Source organism: Nannospalax galili, unplaced genomic scaffold, assembly GCF_000622305.1.
Source record: "Nannospalax galili isolate Female #2095 unplaced genomic scaffold, S.galili_v1.0 scaffold368, whole genome shotgun sequence".
In the NCBI taxonomy this organism is placed as follows: domain Eukaryota; kingdom Metazoa; phylum Chordata; class Mammalia; order Rodentia; family Spalacidae; genus Nannospalax; species Nannospalax galili.
Genome location: NW_008359963.1, coordinates 730,939 through 752,728, shown reverse-complemented (window position 1 = coordinate 752,728; position 21,790 = coordinate 730,939). Strand labels below are relative to the sequence as shown.

The 21,790-nt window shown below is 39.6% G+C and overlaps 1 protein-coding gene across 1 annotated transcript in view; it reads right to left on the bottom strand.

The window, feature by feature from the left end:
- Positions 1-21,472, bottom strand: part of Dnah14 (dynein axonemal heavy chain 14) — a 322,248-nt gene extending 300,776 nt beyond the window's left edge. The window contains 6 exon segments of the mRNA XM_029559013.1: positions 7,771-7,833; positions 9,345-9,460; positions 11,207-11,359; positions 13,721-13,851; positions 16,996-17,148; positions 21,388-21,472. Of these exon segments, the coding sequence (XP_029414873.1) occupies positions 7,771-7,833; positions 9,345-9,460; positions 11,207-11,359; positions 13,721-13,851; positions 16,996-17,148; positions 21,388-21,472 (701 nt within the window).
- Between the last annotated feature and the right edge of the window lie 318 nt (positions 21,473-21,790).

Below are 21,790 nucleotides of genomic sequence, written 5' to 3'. Positions count from 1 at the left end.
CCAAAGGAATACTGACAATGGATTGCCGTAGATGAGGAACAGCTGACCCTCCTGTAACAGGGACCTCTGGCTGACTAGATTTACCAGAGGGGCAGACAGGGGGGAATGGATGAGGGTTCTGACAACACAGTGGACAGTGACAGGGATGGCAGAGTATGGAGCCTCTAGTGGGAGAGGAAGGCTGTCTATCTGATGAGTTTGTATTCATGCTCAGATGCCGAGGAGCTCAGAAGGTGGGCGACTGTGACCAGTGATAGTCATGTATATAGAGATTAGAAATGCATGTGAAAACGTCTCAATGTCAATTGCTTTGGAATGAATTCTTCTGTATGAGAAAAAAATTAAAAAAATAATGATTAAAAAAAAATCCACGTGCCCAAAAATACTGTATAAAAGAAACTTCAGGCTACATTTATAAAATGCATATTTATGAAAGAAATTAATTTTACTCTTAGACATAAATCTCAACCCATAGTACTTCATGATATGCAAATATTCCTTACTACAAAAATACCAAAATCCCAAACATTCCTGGTCCCAAGAATTTCAACATGTACACATGTCCTTCTATGCAGAAAAATAAAACAAACTGAACTTTACAACAGTAGAGTAGTAGCTACCACAAAAAATATTTGAGGTGATTGATGATTATGTTCATTATATTTGTTTAAATAGTTTACATTTTATTCATAAATCATAACATCACTTTGTACTTAATATATATGCAAATATAACTTGGCAATTTACAATAAAAATAAATTTAAATATTAATTTCAATCAGAAAAAATTAATATCCATTCTCAAAATATCTTCCAGAAAATAAGCACTTCATAAGTATTTTATGAAGCAAGTGTTACCCTCACATCAAAAATACGATGGTACAAAGAAGGAAAACAATCCACATGCAAAGATACTTAGCAAAGCACTATCCAAAGAAATTCAGCAATGTTAAGAAAAAGAACTCTGTACGGTGACTAAGTGAAATCTATCCCAGGAATGCAAAGCTGGTTTAGTATTCAAAACTGGACCAACGTAATTAAACAGGTTAAAGAAGAAGAAAGAATGATCAGTTACTTGACATAGAAAAAGGCATCTGACAAAATTAAACACATTTTATGATAAAATTATAATAAAAAGAGGAATAGAGCCTGGTGTGGTGGTGCACGCCTGTAGTCCCAGCACTCGGGAGGCAGAGGTAGGCGGATCTCTGTGAGTTCAAGGCCAGCCTGGTCTACATAGTGAGTTCCAGGACAGCTGGGGCTACAGGGGAGACCCCGCTTCAAAAAGACAAAAAAAAAGGAATAGGGAAAACAACTTGATAGAAATCATTTACAAAAAAAAAAAAAAAAAGACCCTTAGCAGTGAAAGACTGAATGCTTTTACCTGAGAGAAAACAAGAAAAGCTTGTCCCTGCTCGCTGATGCAATTCAAGACAATCCTAGAAGTTCTAGGCATTAAGGAAAGAGAAAGAAATAAAAGCATACTGACACTCCAGCTGCATCTCCCTATTTAGAAAATCCCAAGGAATATGTAAAAAACAACTCCTTGAACTAGCAAGGTCATACCATACAGAGTATAGTCCCTGTATGCAAAAACCAATTCTATTTCTACATACATGAACATGTGAACACATACAGTATCATGCATAATTGGTCAATATAAAATGTAACAATAGATCTAATAAAACACTGATTAATTTTAAATAAAATTAATCAACTTGATGGAATCAATAGGCATGAGACACATTTAAATATTAGTCAGGATGTATCTACAATCTGTTTTAACATTTGAGGTTATATTAGTTACCTCACTCATTGCTGGGGTAAACTACCTGACAGAAGCAACCTAGAGGAAGGATTTACTTGAGCCCACAGCTCATGGCAGGGGAAACACGTGACTGTGGCTCTGTTCTAGTGGTAGGAGCTTGTGGTGTTACCAGTTCCATTTGGCAGAGAGACTTGGGCCAGAAGTGAGGCCAGGCCAGGCTGTGCCTTTCTATGACCATCCCCAAGAGACCCACTTCCTTATGCTAGGTTTCATCTCTTCCCCAAACAGTGCCATATTCGGGGACCAAGTGTCCAGATGCATGATCCTGTAGGGGACAGTTGACATTCAAACCATAATATGCTACCTTTGGTGCCTATGGCCTTATGGCCATCTCATAATACAAAGTACATTCAGCTCATCTTCAAAGCATCCCATAGTCTCAGAGTTCCAACACTTCCAAAGTCCAAAGTCTCTGCTAAGACTCAAGGCAATGTCCTCACTGTAAGCTGCTGTAAAAAACAAGTTATATACTTCTAACACACATTCAGGCATTCTCCTTTCAAATGAATTTGTAGTTTTATGTGCTGGGAACTTTGAAGTTTGGAGTCTAGCTCTTAGGGCATCTTTCCCACCTTCCCAATGGGAAGCACCAATTTCCCCTTTAGTGGACTAATCCCTTAGCAATTGCAGCTACTCTCATTCATCTTTAACTTTAACCATGTTCATGTAGTTTTCGTTATTAAACTGCACATTATTTACATCTTTTGCTCCACTTTTGGCTTTGAACTCTCATTATAAACTCACTAAATGCAGTACACAGTAACCACACCACACAACCTGAATACTTTGCTGTCTTACAATTTCCTCCACTAAAAAACTTAGTCCATTATTTTACAATTCAGCCCGACTCATATCTTCAGAATATGGACTGAAAGCCAGGCATGGTGGCACACACCTCTAATCCCAGCAGGCATGGTGGCGCACACCTCTAATCCCAGCAGAGGCAGGCAGATCTGTATGAGATCAAGGCCAGCCTGGTCTACATAGCAAGTTCCAGGCCAACTGGGGCTACAGAAAGACTCTGTCTTAAAACAAAATTCCAAAAAAAAAAAAAAAAAAGCAAAACAGAATTATTGGCAGAACACAGCAAGATTCTTTGTCAGAATATAACCTGAATATCGCCTCGCCCAGTTCCCAAGAGAGTCCTTGTTCTCTGAAACCTCCTGAGTCAGGCCCTCGTCACCACCATCTCTATTGGCATGCTGTTCTTCCGCACTCCTACCAATATGGCCCTTAATGACGTCTAGCTTTCAGTTTCAAACTCTTCCCTGTTCTAAAATCTAGTTCCCAAAGCCTACAAATCACATGGCCAGGTTACTCACAGCAATAACCCTACGGTCACTGCCAATGTTCTGTATTAGGTACTTTTCATGTTGTTGTGACAAAATAACAAAAGCAACATAAAGAAAAATCCAATTTAGCTTATAATTTCACTGCAAGGGAGACATGGGTCTTCATCCTGGTGGTAGAAAATTGAGGCATGATCTATTACATCTTGGCAGATCAGGAAGCAGAGAGACACTCAGGCCAAAAGTGAGGCCAGACTCTAAGCCTCAGCACCTACTCCCCAGTGACCTACTTCCTAAAAGTTTCACAATATCCCCAAACAGCACCACTACCCAGGGACCAAGTGTTCAAATACATGAAACATCACAGAAGTACTTTGCTTTGATTCTTTTATAGGTCTCACTATGTAGCTGAGGCTGGCTCAAACTTATGGTCCTCTTGGCTCTCCCAACTGCTGGATTATAGACATGCACCACCATATCTGGATTAACATTTAAAATGGTAATTGAGCAAAGATGATTGCCCTTAATTTTTTTCAAATATTTTTATTTTATGTGAGTGCATTGCCTATATGCATGTAAGTACATCTGTGTCATGCAAAGTCCCCAGAGGTCAGAAGAGAGCATCGGATCCCCTAAAACTGGAGTTACGGATGGTTAGCTGTCATGTGGGAGTTGGGAATTTAAGCCAGGTTCTCTGCAAGAGTAGCCAGTGCTCTTAACCACTCCAGCCCCTTGCCCTTCTTAATTTGATAGGGTCTCATCTAATTCATTGAAAGCCTGAATAAAGCAAAAGGGAAGATAAGAATTGTCCCTTTGTCCCACTTTAAACTGAGGCATCGGCTCTTCTGGTTTGCAGGCCTTTGGTCTCAGGTTGAAACTGTACCATCAGCAATGCTAGCTTGAGGCTCTGAGTCTATCTCAGCTTCTGTAGCTGCATGAGCCAGCGCCTTATGAGTAATCTCCTTTTATTTATACATACATGTGAATTTATGTATGTATATATGCATGTATGTATACATGTATTAGATCTGTATGTATGTGTATATGGGTTCTGTTTCTCTGAAGAATGGAGACTAAAACAATAGTGTAAGACTTGTATGTTAAAAATTATATAATGATAATGAAAGAAATTAAAAGGACCCAGAGAGATATATGACATTCATCCGGGGGGAGGGGGGAGGACACTCAACACCGCAGAAATGTCAATTCTTGCTAAATTGTATAAAGGCTTAAACAATTCCTAGCAAAATTCAGAGATTACTTATATAGAGATGATTCTAAAATGTACATGGAATGATGAAGCAGAAAAGCTAAAAGAATTATGAGAATAAAATAGAACAAATCAATCTATCCAATTTTATGTATTTTTTATTATTTTTATGTGTATGAGTGTATTGTCTGCATGCAAGTGCACCCATGTCGTGCAATGCCTGCAAGTCAGAAGAGGCCATAGTATCCCCCTGGAACTGGAGTTACAGACAGTTGTCAGCCACCATGTGGGTGCTGGGAATCAAACCCAGGTCCTCTGCAAGAGCAGTCAGTGCCCTTAACCACTGAGCACTCTCTCTGGTCCCTCTACTTGATTTTAAAACTTATAGCTATAGCAATTAGCCACTATGATCTGGCTGATAAATAGACCATGAAGACCAGTGGAGCGGACTGTAGAAACTGGAAACAAACCCATGTGCATGCCAAACTTATTTTTGACAAATGCACAAAAGCATTTGGATATTTCAACATTTTCAACAAATGTTGGAGTAATTAAATACCCACAGGGAGAAAAATGAACTTTACCTTAAGTCTCATGCCTTATTTAAGATTAAATCAGGCAAAGTATAAAAACCTTAGGGAAAAAAAGAAGATACCAAAAGCGTAATTCCATAGAAGAAAAAAATTCATGAACTGTACTTCATCAAATTTTAAAAATCTTGATCTGCTAAAGTTCTGTTGAAGAACGAAAGGGCGAGGCGCTGCACATATGCAAAATTTAGGGTCAGCACAAACCGACTCTGTCCCTCTCCTCTAATCCTTGCTGCAACAGAAGACAGCACTTTAACAAGGGGGAAGAGTGACAGCCAAGTCATTAAAGACTGCTAGGTCAGTGAGGCTTTCAAGTCTACTACTTTATAGTTCCAGAAACCGTGGAACATACCTGGTGTATCTAAAAAGAACCCACAAGGAATAGAGAAAGAACTCCCCCAACTCAACAGCAAAACAAGAAAAAAATATGACTATAAGACTTCCAAGTAAGATGGCGGACAACAGGCTGCATTGGTGTCAGCTGGGGAAAGGCACACCGGCTAAGAGAAAATGCCTTACAGATCTAGCCACACAGCACACCTGCAATCTCACTCTCCCTTCCCCATGCTATGAAGAGGTGACAGGCTACCTGCTGTGACCCTGCTAGCCTTCACAAAGGGTCAAATCCTCCCCCTACCTCAGGGATCAGGGAAAGGGACTGCAAGTACAGGCTACTTATTATCTAAGCCTGCTGTCTTGTGGTATGGGACCTCCCCTCTCTCAGAAACTTTTAAGAGTAGGAACTGTCCTGTTGTCTGGTGGGACTGAAGACGCTGCTCAGAACCCTGTGTATACGATCTGTGGTATTAATGCATCTCTACCCTGGAAGGACAATTCTTAGTGCTTTTCTCTCAAACCCAAGTTTTTCATCTCCATTCCTAAAATCTAACTTAAAGAAAGAAAAAAAATAGGGGAAGAGCTTCAGTAATCGTCACAAGAAGTGAAAGGACACCAGAAAAGAACAGAAAATAAGATGGTGAGCCAAGAAGTAAACTAAACACAACCCTGTTGGTTTTCCAAGTGGAAAGACAGGAGGTCCCAGCCTCAGGACAAGCCTGCAGCCCTCATCAGCTGCAGATCCAGTTGTAGGTTTGGTGAGACTGATCCTCCTGGCAGATAACCAGTGAAGGAGAGAAATCCCATTTTGTAACACTAACTTGGAGGGCAATGGCTAAGTACCATCTTGAGGGAAAAAAAATCTGCTAAACTGAGTTACCCTGGGAATCGGACATCAGGGAATAGTTACAGGTAGAGGAGCCTTGGTTTAGCCTGCCACAGCTCCCTGGGTGAGGGAAGGCAGAGACAGGACAGAAATGGGGAGCAGGAGGGCGGGACAACGTCAAACCAGAGCAGGCAGGTAGTATGTGGCTAGTTGAGGCTGGGAGGCATAAGCAGGGATATCCCCAACCTCAAATTATATCAACTGAGAATTACTCTGGATTTTGATAGCTCACTGTCATTCACTGCTACAGAGCCTGAGAACTCTTAAAGCTTCAGGGGTATCCGTGATACCCACAGCTACCACCTTCCAGGAGAGTGATTAAAACTCAGGAAGTCTTGAAAGTATGACCAGGTCCTCTGCCTGTACCAATATCAGTGCTGTGGTTGCTCCTCACGTCTCCAATGCACTTGAGAAACACCCTGGAACTAAAACTAGCCACTCCAGGAGGTACGATCTATGGAGGCTCAGGAGGGCAAGAGTGGCCACCACAGGCTGTGGTACACAAAGAAGGAAAATCACCTGCAAAGACAGCTCTGGTGGACATCAGACACTTATCTGAAACAATATAAACTATAGGAATGACAAGAGTTCATAAGTTCAGCTGACCACTGACCACCCCATCCATTTAACTGGCATTCTCCAATGTTTAAGGCTACAGTAAAAAGCTGCTGTAGTTCTGCTTGTTTTTGTTTTGAGACTTTCACGCAATGTTATTTTGACCATATTCAGATGTCCTCTCCCATCTCCATCCCAACCCTACTGTACTGCCCCCCGCCCCTATTTCATGTCCTCCAGTATTGTTTTTTAAAGACCTAGCAAGTCTAAAAAGCTCTTGGGTGTGGTCTTGGAGTCTGGTCAACCTACCAGGTGTCACACCCTTAAAGACAACTGACTCTCCCTCTCCCATCAGCTGGTAGTTGTTAAAAGATCCTCAGCCAGGGCTGTCATCCTCACCAGCATTCCCGTTTCTGCACACCCTGCTATTGGCACTACTTTTAATTTTAGACATTTTGATGGGTATGTAGCGACATCTCACCATGTTTTAATTTGTGTTTTCCTAGTGTTATGGCTTTAACTTATATTCCCGTAAAGCTAAATATAATTTTAACTACATAGATACAGTAGTTTGCTTTTTTATTTACTTTTTTTTTTTTTTGAGGCAGGGTCTCATGTAGCCCAGGTTATCCTTGAACCAGATATGTAGCCAAAGAAGACCTTGAAAAGAAGAAGCAGCTCTTGATTCCTCTGTCTCTACCTTCCAAGTACTTTGATTACAGGTATGTGCCACAACCAACCTTTGGCACTTTTTATTTACTTTTTTTTACTTTATGTGTATTAGTGTTTTGCCTATATGTATGTAAGTGCACCCATGTGTACAATGTCTACAGAAGCCAGAAGAGGGCATTGGATCCCCTGGAACTGTAAGTATGGAAAGTTGTTAGGAAGGAGGGAGAGAAGAAAGGGGAGAGGGAAAGGGAGCAGGAAAAGGAGGGGGGAGTGTGGTTAAGTATAATCAAAACATCAATATATGACTTTACAATCACTGAATTAAAATTAAATTACGTTTTCATATTACATTTAAAAAACATAGCTTGATTTTGAAATTTTTATGCACTGCATATTAAGATTTACCTGCTCTTGTCTGTCTTAATTCTTTTAATGTTTGCTTTCCAAGTAACAAAGGCTTTATTCATTCTGAAAAGAGAAAAAAAAACTACCTTCACTAGTAATATACTATTGTTAAGAATGTAAGTTTGGTAGGGCAGACACATGCATATTCTTTTGATGGTTCTATTTGCACACTTATACCAGTGAAAAAGAATAGTATGGGCGGGGGGAGGCTATGGGAGGGTGGGTGCCATTTGGGGTGTGGGTATAAAGATGAATAAGATTGTTTGGGATGTTCTGTATGAAATACACAAAATCTATAGATAAAAAATAATAAAAGAAGTCCCAACCTTGGCTGAGGAACTAGTGGCCACTGACTATTGGGAGAAGGAAAGCTGGTTTTAAGGGTGTGACACTAGATAGGCTAATGAGGCTCCAGTGGATGCATGCACATCAAATGCCATTTGGGGACACAAACTTGGCTCAATAGAGCTTAATATTCATGACAGAGCACACAAAATTCAGTGGGGGGGCTGTAAGAGTGGTGTGGATGGGGGGGTCTCAATGATCAAAATATTATCGTATGAAATCTGAAAAAATTCAATAAAAATGGGAAAAATTAGAAAAAAAAGAAAAAGAATAGTACACAGTAAACACTACTCAGCAAATGAGTCATGTCTCTCCACAGAATCCCATGCACTTCACTGTGTCAAAGCTCTGCTGATCCTTAATGAAGCTATCCATCATACGCAATTAACAATTTAAAATATTACTCATCTCAGGGGCATAGCTTGGTGCCAGAGTACTTGTCTGGATGTGTGAGGCACTGGGTTTGATCTATATATTTAGATATGCATGTTAATTTTTATATTTAATATGTAGTATACATTTAATGTATACATTTATGTTTATGTAAAAAATATATAATTTATATCCGTTTTTAGTCTCCAATGAGTAGAAGTAGGACAGCAAGAGAAGGCAGATGCTGGAGACAAAAAAAATGAAAATTAAACTTGGTACTGTACAAATATTCAAAGAACAGCAGCAGGAACCTCTGTGATGAGATTAACGTAAAGTGTCTTAGAAATGGATAAAATTTTCAACAATGAACTTGATTCAATAAACTACCCCAGGGTTCTTTACTCCATTTTATTTTCCTTCAAAACATCCACTCTCCACCTGACATTCTGTATGTTCACATGACTATTATCTTATCTACCCTAATACAGCTTTCTTTTTCTGAGGAGCTGGATAATTGGTTTGTTCAGTACAGTAACCCATGATGGAGATAACTCTTGGCTCTTCGTGGAGGCTCAGTAAATACTCATTGAACATAAGAAAGGCATGAAGGAGAGATACAATCAGTACAGTCTGTTAGACCATAAGGCATTGTTCTTGTTAATATTTATCCAGAAAAGACTGAAAAATTTAGTTCTTAGAAGAGTAAACTTCCTTTTTATCTAAAACACATTCACGGAAGAATTAATTTCTCCTACAACTCCCCATGAACACAGTGTCACTGCAGTGGACCCAGATGCCATCAGGCAGCTGCTCTGATAACATGATCAAATTACAACTGTTTTTTTCATTCATCTCACCGAAAATTGTAAAATATCTTAAATTGCTGTAATAAATACTAACGTTGTCTTTCTGATAGCCATTCCAAAACAGGTATAAGTTCCACGTCTTCTTTATCGATACTTATTTTAGTAATCTATAATATAAAGCACAAAAATATTACTTTATTTCTATTTTCACGACTTTGAAAAGCCCGCTTTGGCGTCTCCATTTGCACTCCTCTTCGATGCCCTTTACATCCCATCTGAAGTCCCTTACTGTACACTGCTACTAGACTAGCCATCCTCTCCTGCTTGCTTTCCTGTGCTCCTGCAGAGGGTGAGAGGAGTCCCCTTTCCACTCAGATGTATCGTGAACAAATAACTACATAAAGGTTTAGTCTCACGATTTTCATGTTTTGTATAAAAGTTGTGGTCATAAACTTAGGATGTGATTCAACTATCAAATGCTTGACGCATGAACTCATGGTTTTGATCGCAACCGGCACCTCCACAGAAAGTTATTATGAACTCAGCTTCAACTATACAGATACAATAGTTTGTTTTTAAATTTTATTTATTTTTAATTTATATGTATGTAAAAGCACCCATGTGTGCAATGCCCACCATGGAAGCCCAAAGGGGGCATCAGATCCCCTGGAACTGGAGTTAAGAAACAGGTGTTCGTCACCATGTGGGTGCTGGGAACCAAACCTGGATCCTCTGCAAGAACAGACAGTGCTCTTAACTACTGAACCATTTCTCCAGCCCCCAGCAGTTCAATTTGTAACCCCACTGCCTATTTTAACATTCAAAACCATTTCTATTCCAAAGTCCCTCATCATAACGTTAACCTTTTCTTAGATTTGAGAAATAAATGTGCGCCAGTTGCAGCGCATATGTGTTTATGGGCATTTTCATTCATTCAGAGGCTCTTTCCATTTTCACCAGATAGAGCATGCTGGAGATCCCGGAACATCTGTGCATACAGCTGCAGTTCATGCAGATGCCATCCTACTCCAGTATACTTTTAAACAAATGATCAAAACAGGTAATCGTATAATTATAACTTGTGGTAGGTATCATAGTGCCAGATATGACAGAGGTATTTCTACATCTGGCATAGAAGTATCTGACAAATGTTGTGGTAAAACTATTCTTTATTGGGCTGGGAAGACAGCTTTGGTAGAGTGCCTGTTACACAAGTATGAGGACCTGAGTTTGATCCCCAGAACTCACATAAAAAGCTGGGTATGGTGATGGACACTTGTAATCCTAGCACTGTGGAGGTGGAGACAGGGAAGCCTTGGGGCTTACTGGCCAGTCAGCCTAGCCTATTTGGTGAGTTCCAGGCCAGTGATAGACCATCGTTGAAAAAAAAATGAGGTAGATGGTGCCTAAGGAACAAGACCCAAGCTTCTCCTCTGTTCTACACAGACACACGTACAGACACAGACACAGACAGACAGACAGACAGACACACACACACACACACACACACACATGCACAAATATTCCTGTTATATCAATAACTTCCTGTTTCCTAGTTCTTACTTTAAGAAAATAACACACAATATTACAATGTTTTTGAGAGGTGGAAATATTCCTTCAACTTGAATCCTTAAACCTAAATCTGTATTGAAAGAAAAAGAAAGTTGCTATTAAATAATTTCCTCCCAAGGTGAGTGGTTCTTGAACTTAAACTTCTCAAATTGACCAGGTTTCTCTAAACCACAAACAGAAATCTATGCGATGAAATTCTAAGTGTGATATTTTCATTTTCTTCTCTTCCGCTCTCTTTTTGGCAGGGTCAGATTGGCCCCACTGCTTCTCCACTCAAGGTCCCCACTACTGGATGCTTTTCTTATATAATTTGTAAAGCTAGGATACCTATTACACTTTACCTTTGAGACGAATGAAGCAGAAACCATCCAAAATTCCTTGCACTTTTTAGCTTTATAGGCAGACACAACGCGAAGATCATACTCATTGAAAATGCCTTTGACGTTCTCCCGAGGAAGGCAATAGATAAATTCACCATCATCTTTCAAAGGTTCCTCAGATTAAAAAAGAAACTTAGTTTGACTAAATTAATTAATTAATAAAATACTAAACAGATACAGCTGAAACAATGTTAATACAGATTAAAAATAGGAACAGTATCATGAGAAAAGTTAACATCAAATCACGTCTAATTCAAGTTAACAAGATCAAGCTCAGGAAAGACAATACATTTCATTTTCATTCTTAAATATTGAGTGAGAACATTTGGAAATATTTATCCACATACTTACTAAAGCTTCTTAATCCTCAGGACTTGATGATATAGCATAAATATATGCTATCTTCCATTAAACTTTCTGTCAACACCAGAAACCTTCTGGACATACTAAATTTATAAAATTCATTAATAATTACAGTATCCTTGTATTCTAATAGCAACAGGTAATATTTGTTAGGTAGGTAATAAAAAATAAGCAATGAGTGTATCACATGTATAATATTAACAATGCTGTATTTAATATCTTATGTTTAACCTTGAGTTTAAAGGGATTAAGGCTTGATTCTTTTAATCTCATTAACAGATGCAGAAATTAGTCTTTTTGTAAATCATTTAACTTGAGAAAACACAGACTCAAAGTAGCAAAGAAGGGATTTGAAACCAAGTCTGACTCTAAACTCACATTCAAAGCTTTTGCAACAAATTATAAAGTTTCTGGTAGTATTAAGAAATTAGTCATTTTCCACTGAGAACAATTTAAAGTGTAAATTCTAAAGCTATTTTCTTTTAGCTTTGACATGTTCACTTTTATTGATGAAAAATTCTAAAATTATAAAAAAGTTTAATTTAGCCATTTTGGGGTAATTTTATTTCATTATGAAGAGTGTATCTAATAATCAATGATACCCTCAGAGACTACTGAATTAAGTTTACCATATAGTTTTGCTACTGTAGTTTTTTGTTTGTTTGAGGCAGGGTCTCCCTGTAGCTCCAGCTGGCCTGGAACTCACTATGCAGATCAGGCTGGCTTCCATCTCACAGAGATCAACCTGCCCTCTGCCTCCTGAGGGCTGGGATTAAAGGTGTGTGCCACCATGCCCAGCCCTCATAACTGGAGTATTAAGTTTTACAGTTGTAAGTTCTTTTTTCTTTAAGATTGTTTCAATTATTGTATCTTTTTACTTTCTTGTTTGGGTTTCTAGTATAACCTGTGCAAATAAACCTTCAAAATCAAGTATAGTCCTGCAAAGAAGGAGAATCAGATAACTGAGCGAACACTGCTATTATTTGGTGATGTACATCATTTTCATTCGCCATTATGTGTTGAAACACGAAGTTACTCAAAACAGTGTAGGTAGAGTTACTATACAAGAATCATCTATGTAATTAGAATTCAACGTAGAAGCATATATGTTCCAATTAAATTCTACTTTCATTAAAAACAAGTGTTTATATGCTTGTCTTTTTGCAAATTAAGCATAATTTATTTGATAATCCAACGACGTGTGTACAGTCAGAGTTTTGTTTTATGTTTTGAAATACTATGGTCTGCCACCTGCCCGATACCACAGCACATTCTTATTTCATCTAACTTCCTAACTCTCTGCAGTAATCCCATGATCACCCTTTCCATGTAAAAGCAGCTTGCTCAAGATCACACAGTGAGCGCACAGAGATGCAAGTACCTCAGTCCAAATTCATTACGCATGTACCTGCAGTCACTCACATTGAACAATGACCAAAAAAAACAAACCATATGTCCTTACAGTAACCCATCTAGAGTTGGGAGCAGCAAGCCAGGGCCTGGCCAGGTGTCTGTTTTTATGAATCAAGTTCTGTTAGAATGAAGTCACCCACTTGTGTATTGCCTACCAACGGTCTTGTGCTGCAGAGACCATATGTCCTACAATTATAACACATAAAACATTTACTATCTGGCCCTTTAAAGGAAAAGTCTGCCGAGTGCCAGCGTGGAGACATGGTTCTTCATTGTGCAGTGGTGACCTCAGAAGGCAGGTGGCTGGCTCTACTTTCAGTTTCTGACTCAGTTGGTCTAGGGCATGGATGAGAGTATGACTTTGTTTTTATTCTTTTGAAAATCACAAAATGACATACGCAGGTACACAAAAACAGATTCTAATTTAAGGCACATGGTGCACTTTTCTGTGGACCCAACGAGTAAGAGGAAGGGACAGAAGGGGGCAGACACAAGATGTATTATAATAAAACCGATAAGTTTTATCTATTTTCATCTTTTAAATAAGTTATGTCAAAATACTTCTGTGAGTATTTACCAATAATTATTGTAACTTCTGGTTAATGAATCTTTAGTTTTTCTATGGCTGAAATGAACTAACTAAAAACTAGTTTCAAAAATGGACTCTCATAGTCCAAGTTGAATAATGTAGAATAATACCTTTAGAGCAGGCTTCTCGGCGGCAACTTTAGAAATGCGACATTTCTTATCATGTGGAAATAATGTAGTTTTCCAACCAAGCTTCTCTCTCAGCCTAACAATATGTTTTATCACATCATCATTTTCTGGTTCTGGTGTGAAAAAAAATTAAAGCTCAATATAAATACAAATATGGGCATCACTTGAGAATAACGTGTATAGAGATCCCCAAGTGGTCAACATGCAGAAAACAAGAGTCCGTGGAGTACTCAGCCCTAAATAGGACACCTGTATCACTCCATCTCCTCTGAAGGCTCAGGGATCACTGTGGAAGGCAGTCAGGCGAAAAGATTAGAAGAGCCAGAGGTGGAGGATGAATCCAAAGAAATTATGTCTTCCAGATATAACAGGGCAGTTGCACATATGAACCCATAGTCCTGTGACAGAATACACAAGACCTGCTCAAGCCGGAACCAGACCAAAACTCAGCATGGAGGAAGAGAGCTGGAAAAGAAACACCAGCCCTCACTGGGGAACTGCTGGTGATTGACAGCTGCTGGGAGAGGGAGAGTCAGTTTTCTCTAAGGGTGTGACATTGGGTAGGCTGACCAGGCTCCAGAGGACAAACCCATACCCAGGAGCATTTGAAGGGGAACACAAATTAAGTCTGGATAGGCCTTTAAAAATAATCCCAGCCCTGGGGAGGAAGAGGCAGGCAGAGCTCTGTGTTCTATAAAGGAAGTCCTGTCTCCAAAAGTGGGATAGGTGTAGGTGGGAATAGATCCGAGAGGATATGGGGAGGTGGTCTGAATATGATCAAATAACAACACTGTATGAAATTCTCAAAGAATAAAAATGTTAAAAAAGAATATATACTATTACCAATGCTTCCTATATACAGAAAAAATTAAATGGTAACTTATAGAAATTGATACAAATGGGGCTGGAAAGATGGCTTGGTGGTTAAGAGCACTGGCTGCTCTTGCAGAGGACCCAGCTTCAAATCTCAGCACCCACATGGCAGCTAACAACCACCTGTAAGTCCAGTTCCGGGGGCTCCAACACTCTCTTCTGGCCTCTGTGGGCACTGCATGACATGGGTGCACTTACATACATGCAGGCATAACACTCTTACACATAAAAGAAATTAACACAAATACAATTAAAGGAGAAACTATACTTTGAAACTAAGCTTCAACAGGTGCTCAAAAGAAAAATCAATATTTATCTATTTAAGAATGATGTCACAAAGGATTTAATTCCACAATTACAGATCTTATACAAGAGAAAATACAAGACCAGAGCCCAGCTAAAGTCTTTCTTAAATAAGACCTAAACATGACTGGTGAAATTCCACTGTGTATGTGTACCATGTTTCATAATCCATTCATTTGCCAATGAGTATTTGAGTTGAGCCCATATATTAGCTGGAGACTAGCACAGCAATTGCCATAGTCTCTGTGTGTCTCTATCTCCCTGTCTCTGTGTCTCTACCACTTTCTCTTTATAGAGATGTGCATACACAGACATAACAGAGATATAATATATGTACATACCCTCCGCTGTGCGACTGGGGGATCTCTGGCAGTTTTTCTATTCCTTTTCTGAGGAACCTCCATGCTGCTCTCCATAATGGCTGTACTAATTTACACTCCAATCAACAGTGTATGAGAGTTTCCTTTTCTCCACATCCTTACCAGCATTTATAATTGACTATTCTAACTGGTGTGAAATGATCTCTCATTGTGGTTTTGACTCAGTTTCCCTGATGATTAGTGATGTGTAGCAATTTTCATACACTTGTTTGCATTGGCACACCTTCTGTTGAAAAATGACTATTCCGATAACCTGCCCATTTTCAAATTGGTGGATTATTCTCTTGCTCTTGAATTTTAGTCCCTTAAATATTCTAGAAATTGATGTCCTGTCAGTTGAGTAGTTTGAAAATATCTTCTCCCATTCTACAAGTTATCTCTTCTCTCTAGAGGTTGTTTATTTTGCTGTGCAGAAGCATCTTATTAAACATCTTTTTAAATATTATTTGTATTTGTGTATGTGTGTATTGCCCGCATACATGTAAGTGCACCTGTGTCATGCAATGCCTGCAGAGGTCAGAAAAGGATGTCAAATTCCCCTGGAACTGGAGTTACAGATGGCTGTTAGTTGCCATGTGGGTGCTGGGAATCAAACCTGGATCCTCTGCAAAAGCAGCCAGTGTTCTTAACCACTGAGCCATCTCTCCAGTCATATCTTTTTCATTGATAGAATAAATCACAGGAGTTTTTGAAAAGTCCACAAGTCGTGGTAGCAGCACCAGCAATCCCAAAATACTGTTTTAGATCTCCAGCCCTCCAGAAGCCATGACACATCATTTCACTAAAACAATTTTTTTGCTAAGAATTAAAATGAAACCTGCTGGGAGTGACGGTGCACACCTTTAATCCCAGCACTTGGGAGGCAGAGGCAAGCAGATTTCTGTGAGCTCGAGGCCAGCCTGGTCTACATAGTGAGTTCCAGGTCAGCTGGGGCTACAGGGAGATGCTGTCTCAAAAAGACTAAAATAAATAAATAAAAAGAATTAAATGCAACTTGTGTTATTTTACGAAACAGTACCAAAAACTCAGATGAGAAGTTTTAACTGCTTCTTCAAAGCCAGCTAGGGAGAGATAAGAATAAGCCTGCGAGCAAGATGGACGCTTATGCAATGTGCTGTCACCCCAGGAGTGACAGCCCTTAACCTGTGCTGCATTCTACTGGCCAGAACTCTCACAGGCCCTCAGCACTCAAGGGGAGGATGAGTACCACCACATGGATGCAGATTTTCTGATGAGATATTTAGAATCTTGAAGATGTTTCTGCATGGCTATGGGGCTCTGAAACAAGCTTCAGGAGCTGAAGGAGGAATCCACGAGATTTCAGTGAGAACCAGAAACGTTTCTGTTATCCTATAAAATTTACAGTATTAAAGTTATAATTTCAGATATAGAGAAAGTGTCAATGGAAAAATGTTAGTGGGAGAAAAAAATCTGTTTAATTATGTGGGCATTTAATCTTTATATCAGACAAAGATATAAAACTGTCAAATCTAACCAGGTATGGTGGTACAAACCTGTTCTTCCAGACATCTGGAGTCTGAGGAAGGAAGATCTTGAATTAACAACTTTTTGTGACCAAACATACAAAACTCATTAAGACTTTTCCTCCCCTAAATTAGTGCTCAATATAAGCACAGAAACTGTGGACAATTCTGAAAACATGCATTGTTTCCTAAAAGCTGCCTCAGCGACACCACATACCTGACCTATCGTAAGAGCGAAACCGATACTTGGCTTTCTTAACTTTAGGCGAATGACGGGTTTGCGCCTGTTTTTTCCTTGATTTCTTTTGCTCAGGGAAAACCGGTTCTGGAGCAACTGTACGCTGTTGAGCGATACTTTGTTTGAAGTACTCTGAAAATCAAAACGTCATTAATTAAGACTCTCCCACGATCTGAGAATGTTAGAATAGCAAAAAGCCCCATGAGAAAAGAAAAACAAAAGAAAAGAAAGAAAAGAAAGGAAAATTATAACAAGTTTTTTATTGAATTAAATTTCTGACGTGCTTTTCTCTCAGTGAGAGAAAGTACACGAAGCTATCAGAAAAAAGTGATGGGGAGATAGGGGAGGTATTGGAGGTGAGGGAGTGGGTGTGGATTTGATCAAAATACCTTATAGGCATGTATGAAATTCTCAGTAAAGCTTTTTTTAAAGTTAAAAAAGATAATCGCCCATGACCCATAAATAATACCATAGTAATTTCACATAAGTAATATGGTCAACCACTATATGAGGCACTATAGTAACAGCAGTTAGGATACACACGCTGAATCCACAGAAACATGCGTTCTCAGAGTTTTGTAATTGACTGTACATTACTGTCTGCCTTACCTTGAAATTAGGAAGGTGAAGTGAGGAAGTCAAGTGCGGGGATGTAAACAGGTACTACCCTAACCCAGAGGATGTCCCTTGAGGCAAGGGAGGTGGGAGACCTCATGGAAGAGAGATAAAGATGGCGGCGACTTTTTGTAACTACCTCGTCTTCCACATTCCACCTAGCATTGCTGTAAGAACCTCATACACTTGTTACTTGTTATAAGAATTAAATTAGTTAATATAATACAGCAGGTGCTTACTAAGGCAATGTTGGTTGTTCTGCTTAGTAATTTTATACTAAATCTTTAAAGATGAATCCTCTTATGAAATAAATAGAAAAAACCTTTTTATTAACTTTGTGTAGCTGAGGATGGAAAATATTTAAAGAGGAATGCAGAGGGGTAACAGGGTCTTGCTCACGTTTCTTCTACGGCTTACTTAACTCGTGGGGTACATATAGAAAGATGGAAAGAACTGACAACAGAGCTTTTAAAAAGCTCTTGTTCTCACATATTTAACAAATATTTATGCAGCGAGGCCATTGGTGTTACAACCCAGTAGGGCATAAAACACCGAAATTACAGACAAATGATTGCAAATGAAAACACATCAGTCTCATCATGTCCCATTTCAGTCCATAGGTCCAATTCAGAGGAGATTCTCCACTGTATGAGCAGAGGAGACACACCTATCCACCCTGTTCCAAGGAAGCAAATGTGGAAAGATGGCGAGGGTTTCAGCTTAGGGTAGAATGAGGAGCTGAGGAGGAAAGACAAGACAAAAAGGACTGTTTGGGAAGACCAACAACCAGAAAACGTTGGTTGTAGGGAACAGGTATAGACACAGTTGTGAAATGTATTTGTCCCCTAGGGATACCCTCTCCAATGGTGGCCTTTTATCCTCCCATGCGCCATACACCCAAGACTGGAAAGTGGGTTTGTTTTCTTCCTTACTCCTCATTCACCACTTCCAAAACAATTTCTACCCTTTAAAAATAAAAATAAAACCCTACTCCTTTGAAGTTCATGCCTTTTATTACAGTGTACACTGCAACACTGCACTGAAATTCACCAATCGCCTAGTCCCTCAGTTAACTGGTGGCTTTCGCTCTAGAGGGCCACCTTCTTCATTTCAAATCTGCCATCATTTGGATGACTCCAATGGTCCTAAATAAAGACCTGTCAGATACTATAGCCTTCCTCGTTCTAGGCCTCCTCATACTCTAATCCCCCTAACCAGTAATATTCAAGCCCCATGAATGACAACAGTTTTGAAAACTTTTTAAATTATCTTAAAGAAAATATACCTCAGCCATGTGTTGATCCATGGGTGGCTGCTATTACATCACAGGGCTCATCGTCGTTTGTCCTCCATCCTTCCAGCTGGCTTAGGACTCCCAACACGATTCCTTTTGCCTCCTCAGTATCCCACTCCATGGCTCCATAACTCTCTTACAATCCATTAGTCCTCATTTTTCTCACCTTCATTTTACCAAGTTCAAATAATGCTGTCTTTACACATTCTTGCCAATATCTTAGACTATCTCTTTATACCTTTACATCTCAGTGATGTTAAAGGTCCACAACAACATGGGTTGGTGATCCCACAAATTCATTCTAATTAACTTACATGGACCCTGAACACAAACCAGAAATTCCAGCTTCATCAACTTGCTCTTCTCCCTTTTCAATGGCTATTTCTAATGTTTTCCACGCTCCTCAAACTTGAAAACAATTTTGCTATCCTTCAACTAGATCAGTGCCTTCTCAGGAAACAAAGGGTCAGGTGGAAATTTCTTCAACTTGCCATTGCCAAACAAACCAAGAAATCCTCACCTGTGCCTTGGGGTTCCCTCCTGCCCCTGATTTAGTAAAAGAGGGGCTTGTTTCTTCTGCCACCCAAACCAATCTTTTCCATCTTTTCTTCACATTTATATTGCTATTTTCTTTTGCACATAACTTGCACATCATATCCATTTTTGACTAAATCCCAGTTATTATTACATGTTGCATTTTCAAAGATGAACTTTTTAAAAAAAGTATTTTATTTATTTTCATTTTATGTGTATGAGTGTACTGCCTGCATGTAAGTGAGTGCACCCATGTCATGCATTGCTGCAGAGGTCAGAAGAGGGCTTCAGATTCCCCTGGAACTGGAGTTAAGGATGGTTCGTAGCCACCACGTGGGTGCTGGGAATCGAACCCAGGTCCTCTGCAAGAGCAGTCAGTGCTCTTAACCACTGAGCCATCTCTCCAGCCCCAAAGATGAACTTTTCAAAAGAACTGCATGTAGTCACCATTTTATTTCTTCATCTATTATCCAGATCCTAATCCACTTTAGTCTTGGAATTCTATCAGTATAGTACTAGAGTGGCCACACTTTTGAGGTTAGTACGTTCAATGGACATTTTTTAGTTCGGATTTTACTGACATATTATGTTTCATATTTAGATGATTTTTTGAAGAGGTTGCCTGAAACATGCTCACACTATATAGCCCTGGCTGGGCTGGAACTCACTATGTAGACCAGGCTGGACTCACAAAATTATTTTCCTTTTGTTTCTGTGACTTCACATTCTTTTTTCCCTCATACTGTTCAGGTTCACTCTGATCTCGTGCCTACTGCTCTGTCCCTTTTCTCATTGATAATTGCTATAAACTTTCCCCAGGGATTCTCATTGTGGCTATGGCTTAAATTTCCAATCTCATGATTACTCCCAAATACAACCTCGGGCCTGACATTTCTGAATCACATTCAACTGCTCCTAGACAGCTTTATTGGGATGGACCAAAGGTATTCTTAATTCAATATGTCTAAATGTGAACTCATGGTGTCTTCCCCTGACTCCACAAATCCTTCTTCAAAGCTTCCTGTTTCAGTGTATGGGACCACTATTCATTAAAGAAGCCAGAAACTAGGAATCATCTTTACCACCATCTACTCTCTCCTTAACCCATCACCATGAATGATCAATTCTATCTTCATAAAATCTAAAGTCTGCTAACTGGTCTCCCTGTATCAAACCTTATTCCCCACCGATCTTCAAAACACACATCTGATTAGATTGACTCCTTACTCAAAGGCTTTGTATAAATGTCAGATGTGGCATGCCTTTTATCCCAGCACTTGGGAGGCAGTGGCTGGCAGATCTCTGTGAGTTCAAGGCCAGCCTGATCTACAGCAAGCTCCAGGCCAACAAAAGCACAACGACCTTGCTTTGCCCCACTCTCGCATTCCCATCCAGTCTTCTGTTTCTGTCCCTTTTTTCCCTGAGGAAAACAACAAAGAGATCAGTTCAAATTGTCTGGTCTAAAGAATGCCAGAAGTTCTAGGGCTCAGGAAAGCAACATGGCGATCTTCAGGCAGAGTTTGAAGGCAGTTTCAGGAGTGACCTAAGTATTGTTTGTGGTATTTAATAGGTGATATACAAGGACAAAAATAAAGTATGATCTAATTCAGAGAGAAAAGGAACGCTAATTCTGACAAGCTCTCAGAACACCCAAGAGTTGATGGCCAAAGCAGAGAAAAATCTTATGTCAGAAACTGAAGATGGGCCAGAAAAGTACAAAGCAGTCAGGAGACCAGTTTTCTTCAAGAGCTAGAGGATGGGGTGGGGAAATAGCTCGGTCAATAAAGAGCTTGCTGCTCAGGCATGAGGACCTGAGTCTGAGCTCCAGAAACCACAGAAGAGCCAGGCATGGTGGTGCTTGTCATCCACTAGGGAAGAGGAGACAGGCGGATCCCTGAGCTAGATGGACACCAGCCTAGTCTACTCACTCCGCTTTAGGCCAGCAGGAAAAGCTGCCTCAAAAACCAAGGTAATGGTCTGAAGATTAGACCTGAAGTTTTCTGGTCTTCCCATGATGTATTCTCATGTGTACATGCCTATGCACACACATGTACACAATCACACACGGACTCAAGAGAGACGAAAGGAAGTTATCTAGAGAAAAAATTCTGAAGAATGGTGGAGTAAAATAGACATTCTAGTTTAAAATCAATTATTTCTGAGAATTTATCTATGAGGAAGTACCAGGTGACCTTGGAAGAATCTTATTAGTAGAAAAGACAAACCCACGTGAGGCGTGCATTGTGAGGAAGTAGAGGCAGGAAGTCTTGGCTACTCTTTCGAGAATAATAATCCTGTAGTAGTAACTGCCAGAAAGGAACACAGGCCTCA